Source organism: Scylla paramamosain, chromosome 35 (assembly GCF_035594125.1).
Source record: "Scylla paramamosain isolate STU-SP2022 chromosome 35, ASM3559412v1, whole genome shotgun sequence".
Taxonomy (NCBI): domain Eukaryota; kingdom Metazoa; phylum Arthropoda; class Malacostraca; order Decapoda; family Portunidae; genus Scylla; species Scylla paramamosain.
Genome location: NC_087185.1, coordinates 412,501 through 419,304, shown reverse-complemented (window position 1 = coordinate 419,304; position 6,804 = coordinate 412,501). Strand labels below are relative to the sequence as shown.

Genomic DNA, 6,804 nt, shown 5'->3' with positions numbered 1-6,804 from the left:
AAGAGCTAGACATCCAGCATTTTGTAATAGGACTGAAACTCTGACCGTGTAGCGTACAAATGTCGACCTACAGAGCAACAAAAAAGGGAGGCGTGGCTCTTCCGCCTCGCTTCCCGTGGGTGGAGTTGCATCGCCAGTGTACGCGGCGCCCCGGCCCTCATTTAGGTCCCGGGGGGGTTTGAATCAGGAGGACGGGATAGCCTTGTTCCGATGAGCCAGTGAGTCACACTTTCCTTGTTGAGTGTTGGCCGGCGGACCGTGCGTGGTGTGACCTATTGGGTATTACGTACCGTACTAGCTTTTTGTTATTACGTGTGTACCTGTTCTGAATTACGTACCGTCCTTAGTGGAGACCAACGTACACTTATCACCTACCTGCCATGAAAATATGTACCGTTTTTAGTGGGTATCAATATACACATCACGTACCTGTCTTGAATTACCTACAGGTATGAACGTGCACTTGTTATCACGTACCTGCCATGAAAATACGCATCCCCTGAGCAGGTATTTATTAACTCAAGGTACGTTTATTGCTAACGCACCTGAAATTAATATCTTACGTGTTGTCCTTACGGGGTGGACAGTGAGTATATGATATCGTACGATTCTTGGTAGGCACGGTAGCGGTAATGCAATGGATGTGTAGTGAAAATACGTGCGTCCTTTAGGCTGGCACAGGACCGGTTAGAGAGAGAGAGAGAGAGGGAGGGAGGGAGTCATAGGTGTGATGCGAGACCAACCGAGGCCAGTATTCACGAGTCACGAGGCAGAGGTAGACGTGCTGCATTGGCAGGACCCGAGCTGTGGAGAGGAACGACTAACACCGTGAAGGAATATCGTGCTTGGGAAAGGAGGGGAAGATAAGTTAGTTGTCGCGAGGCAGAGGTAGACGTGTTGCACTGCCCCCGAGAAACGAATTGTGGTGAGGAGTTACTAACAGCGTGAGGGAAAACTAGTTGACTAAACGTTTTGGCACTGTGGAGATGAAGATCAGGAAAGGCTGTAACGGCAGTGACAAGCGACAAACAGCGTGAGGGAAGACATGTTGACTGTTTGATCATTGTGCTTGGGAAAAGAGAATAAGGTCAGAAGAGAGACTGTGATGTGAGACTTGATGTTCACGTGCTGGAAGGAAAACATATGTGAATAAATCAATCTGTAAGATCAGTTAACATACGTAAATCAAGACAGTGTAAGAGATCAGTGGACAGACTGACGACATAGTGGTCTGAACCAGTAAGCGTCAAACCAGATTATTCTGAAACACTTTGACACCTTATCTCTACTTCGCTGAACAGATTGTAGTGGGAGTTGTGCTGGCTTTCAAGGGAGTTTTCACGATTCTGGGGATACATTAACAAGGATTCTACATTATTGCTGGGAAAAGACTCCCATGAAAAATCGTCGTGATGAGAGAACATGGCGTATATAGTGAGGCGAGGCTGCACTAGACACTGGACGTCAGTCTGGCCAGGACCGCCACCAAGGAAGCACGAGATGACCACCTCCCTGGATAAATCACACTTCGTAGTCACCACTCTCATAATTGGTTCACGTAAACGCACTAAACTTAGTGTGGTATATCAAATGTTAACTTAAGTGAAAATACAGTGAAGAAACGTAAATGCTGAGCTATAAAAGGAAAGAGAAGAAACAAGAGCGAAGGAAATAACAGGTAATAAAGAATACTTGTTTGGAAAGACAGTGAAAAAAAAAGTAATTAAGAAGAGAAGGAAACAAAGGACAGTGATAAAAGTGACAAAAAAAGAATAAAATAAAGTAAGAATAAAGTAACAATAAAGAAAAGTAAAAAGAGAAAAATATACCCAGAAAACGAATCATAAGTGAAGTACCATTAGAAACGAAACCTTTGAACCAGTGAACACGAACCAAGGTACCCAACTGAATCCATCTGGATGCTGCTTGTTTCACGAAGGTCGCCGCATTGTGGTGGATGATGCGCGTGCCCCGGCAGCAGCACCATCACCACCAGCAGGAGGAGATGAAGGGCAGGAGCGTGTCCGTGGGGAGGCTGCTGTGTGTGTATCCAGTGCTGAGGACCACGTATCCCTTCGCGCAGTACTATGAAGCAGGGTAAGTCACTCATTTATCTAGTTATCTTGCTAAAATGATGCTGTTGTATTCTCATCTTCCTGTTACTCATTATTGTCTCCTTTTATCTTCTCTATTTCCTCTTATCCTCATCCTCATCCTCCTGTTTCTTATCCTTTAATAAGTTTCATCTTTTCTTTTTTCTATTTTTTTTCGTCTTTTTCTCTCTCATCTTAATTTTTCTCTTTCTCCATCTTCTCTTCTTATTCGTTTTTATTCTCTTCACCCCCTCTATTTCTTCTTTTCTCTCTCTTCTTCCTTCTCCTCTTGTTTCTTAATGTTTTCCTAATAATCTTTCTCCTCCATCTTTATATCCTTTGTTTCTTCCTCCTCCTCCTCCTCAATCTTCTTCACATCTTCCATCTCCTCACCCCTCTTTATCTCATAGCTATTGTTGTAGTTATTATTATTACCATTATTACTGTTATTCTTATTAACACCATTATTATCACCGTTATTTTTATGTTGATGTTTCCGTGATAACCCTGTCTTCCTCCTGTTCCTCCTCCTCCTCCTCCTCCTCACAATTATATGCATCTTCTCATTCCGTAACCTTGAAAATGACAGTAAGAACACTTTTTTCTGTGTCTGTGGCATGCGAGTGAAAGAATAACCTTAATAACTTTCACTGCAACCTGTTAAAAAGTGAACTGGTGTCTGTGAAAAAGTGATTAAGTGCCAGAATGTTTGGTAATGCGATCTATCTAGCCACTTATAAGCGTGTTTAGAGGTAGGAAGAAGTTAACAGCAGTGAGTGACGATAATTCTTTATGTTGCAAGTCTAGAGTATTTCAAAAGGACGTAAGGAGATGGAATCCTGTTGTTTAAATCTCCTAATATCCGGTAATCTCTTTTTTACGTTCCTTATGAGCGTGTTTAGAAATGAAAGAACGGAGGGAGTTGAGTGACGTTAATCCTTTATGTTGTAAGTGCAGAGCTTAATTTCAGAGCATATAATTAACAAAGAGAACGAGTGATGTAATAGTTTAAATCTCCCTGTGTCTGTCACTATATTTTTTGCCTGTACGCTGACTAATGTTACTCAAACGAGGTGAGAACTGGCACTACTAGTAAGGGAGTCAAGTTGGAAGAGTGAGAGGTTAGTGAGAGGTGAGGGAGAGCAGGTGTGAGAGGCGCGGCAGGTGGACGGAAGTTAAGAGGTGCCACCACGCCCACCTGTGTTATTCTCTGCAGGTATTCTTTACTGTTAGTGTCGTTAATGTTGCTCTTCTTACTGTTCCTCTTACTAATATTGCTGTATGTGTTACGTAAGTCCCGAGGCATGGTGAAAAAAGGGTGTGTGTGTGTCTGCAAGGTAATTATGAAATGTCTCGAGTGTGTGTGTGGTTATTAGTGTATGCTGTGTGTATAATTAAATGGATAACGAACTCTTGATTATAGGGATAAAATTCATACACAAGTTTTTATTTATTTACTTATTTATTTCCATTTATTCATTTGTACTTATGGCGTCAGCTAAGAGTTCGTAAAAAAAACACACAGCGCTACTTCTTCCATCGAGAAACCGCCTTGAGCCAGCGAAATAATGGTTTTAAAATGTACATTCTCTTACATATCCGCCTCCGCCCCCACCCTTCACACACACACACACACACACACACACACACACACACACATTTAACTATAATGACACAAACAGTAATATTTTTCCATGTACATCTGTCGTACCCCTCTGCTTCCACACACACACACACACACACACTCTCGCAGGTTCACTCCGCCGCTTGACTTGGCACATAAATTGTTACCTGTCATTTCGCACTCTGTTACCTGCAAGGGAGGAGTCAAGGAGGGAAGAAGGGATACCCGGCTCCGGTTAATTATTTCTCTCAGGTGGGTGTCTTTCCTCTCACCACAACACAGCACAAGATAACACAACACTGCACCAGCCAGTCGTCGTCTGTGTGTCGTCTCGTCTCTTGCAACGTAAGGAACACACGGCCAACTGATAATATAAGACAACACAACATTACTTAATACTGCAGTAGCCTCGCGTTCTCTGCATCGCATCTCTCCTCTTGTAACATAAGAAACACGCGTCTAACAAGCAATATAACAACATTGCATTAGTCTCACGTCTTCTGTGTCTCATCTTACCTCTTGAAACGGAAGAAAACATGGCTATCTAATAATACTGCATTTTGGAAAGTTATAAATATCTCATTAATTATATAATTAAACCTGGAGGTTTCTGGAAGTGGTCCGGGCAGGGCGGCAACACCTACTACTACTATTACTACTTCTACTACTACTACTACTACTACTACTACACTCCCTCGCACACTTACATTCCTCATTTCTTCCTCCTACTACTACACTTTACCATTTCAGTCATGAAAACACCTGGAAATGTCTGAAGAATCCTGGAAATTGAGGGAAATATCGACTAAGAGACGCGGGAGTGAGGAGGGAAGGTCTCGGTGGTGACTGTACTTTCATGGTGAGTGCTCTGAACTGGGCTAAAACATTCAAATCACTTAAACCTCATTTAAGGCATTTTGGGGTTATTCATCCATTTTCGTGGTTAATTCTGGTTTTCCTTCACCCCTGAGTCTGAAAATATTCGGGAGTTCAGCTAAATTTTGATGTGCAGACAGGGAGGAAGGTAGGGAAAATGTGCGTCTCGGCCCTTATATTTACGTTACGTAATTCATTTTGAAAATCACGAGAAGAAAGAAGACTCCTAGACTGGAATGCACTACATATTCTGAAGTGTCATAAAATTTAACAAATACCCAAAATATAAAAAGGTTACCGAACTCAGTAATAATAACAAACTCCAGAAAACTACCCCTAACTTTTACAAACGGTGCAACAAAAAAATGACAATCCTAGGCGTGCTAATAAGAAAAATTAAAAATAATACAAATCATAATAAAAAATAAAATAAAAATAATGGTGTGGTATTATGGTGGTGTGGTGTAGTGGTGATAACAATGTACTCCCTCTCACTTCACTGCCCTGAGTGTGTATGTGTGGCGCCGATCAGAGACGAGTCACTAAACTGTATAACTGTGTTTAGGCCTTTGACTGCTACTTGCTACACCTTTCCCTAATTACCAATCACTCTGATACATCTTTACTTGATCTACGGCTATATCCAGTTTTTAGACTGGGTAGAAATTGAATGATGGATGGGTGAGTGTGTGTGGGTGCCGAATGGGTTTGTGGGTAGGAGACGGGTGGATGAATGGGCGGGTAGGCCTTTAGGTAGTGTGCATTGGGTAGTAAAAAAAAGTAATGATAAACGGTTTAAAAGGCAGTTGTTACATTGAAAATATACAGTTTGTTTTGGGGGGCTTAACAATAAACGTACGGTTAATCTAGAGATAGGAACTAACTGTTAATGGCTCGCACCATGGTGGGAATCGCGCTGAGGCGGTATTGCTCCGTGCGCGGAGACTCCAGGGACGTTATCTGGTTGTGGTGTCGTGTGGCACAGACCGGACGAGGCGCGTCGGGTGGCAGCATGTGGGGTAGGCGTTGGTGACGCAGCAGGCCCTTCCGAAACTTCTCCAGGGTCTCTCGGTGTCTGGCCGACAACTTGGGCAAACTCAGGGTGGTCAGGGCGTCCTGGATGAGTGGATGCGATTGAGTGGGTGGCTGAATGGGTGAGGTAGTAGAAGTGGGTGGGTGTGTGAGTATAAATCAGTGGATAGATGGTTATAGTTACGGCTGTGGGTGGGTGGATGTGAGTGGGTGGATATGGCTTAATGACTGAGTGGATGGGTGGATGTGATTAAGTAGTGGATGGGTTCGCAAACGTTATATTGGTGTGTGTGTAGTACCAAACGTCCCTGACCTGAGTACCACCCCCACACCCATTAACAAGTGACTAAACCGGGGAAAGGGTTAGTAGAGAGAGAAAGAGAGAGAGAGAGAGTTTGCCTGTTTCCTTATCGCCTCATGTGTAACGAGAGGAGAGATGTAGTTGTTTTTCCTTCCAGTTTTTTTTGTCTCATCTCAGTTTCTTGTTTCCCATTCCGCCTTGAGCTAGCGAAATAATTGCTTTTAGAATGTACATCTCTTACATATCTGCATTCGCCCCCCCACGCCCCCACACAGTTAACTAAAATGACACAAGAAGTACTATTTTCCATGTATATCTGTCTTACTTCTCTGCTTACACACACACACACACACACACAGGTTCACTCCGCCGCTTGAGTTGGCACATAAATTGTCACCTGTGTCATTTTGCCCTCCGTTACTTGCGAGGGAGGAGTCAACGAGAGAGGGAGGGATGCCCGGCTCCGGTTAATTACTTCTCAGGTGGATGTCTTTCCTCCCACCACAACACAGCGCAAGATAACACAACACAGCACCAGCCACGCGTCGTCTCTGCCTCGTCTCGCCTCTTGGAACGTAAGGAGCACACGTCCAACTGATGATATAGGACAACACAACATTACTTAATACTGCAGTAGCCTCGTATTCTCTTCGTCGCATCCCTCCTCTTGGAACATAAGAAACACGTGTCTAAGTAACAATATAACAACACTGCATAAGTCTCGTGTCTTCTGTGCCTCATCTTGCCTCTTGAAACTGAAAAAAATAGCTATCTGATAATATTACCTCTTGGAACGTAAAAAAATATATCTAACTAATAATTTAACTTTTTTCAAACGTTTCCCGGCTTCTTCTCGAGTTTGCATTCTTTTAACTAGC

The 6,804-nt window shown here is 43.1% G+C and overlaps 1 protein-coding gene across 1 annotated transcript in view; it reads left to right on the top strand.

Moving 5' to 3' along the window:
- The first annotated feature begins 1,325 nt into the window (after positions 1–1,325).
- LOC135090477 (gelsolin-like) overlaps positions 1,326–6,804 on the top strand; it is a 31,865-nt gene continuing 26,386 nt past the window's right edge. Inside the window, exon 1 of the mRNA XM_063987221.1 lies at positions 1,326–2,097. Coding sequence (XP_063843291.1) covers positions 1,958–2,097 — 140 coding nt within the window. The 5' untranslated portion in view covers positions 1,326–1,957. The remainder of the gene's footprint in view (positions 2,098–6,804) is intronic.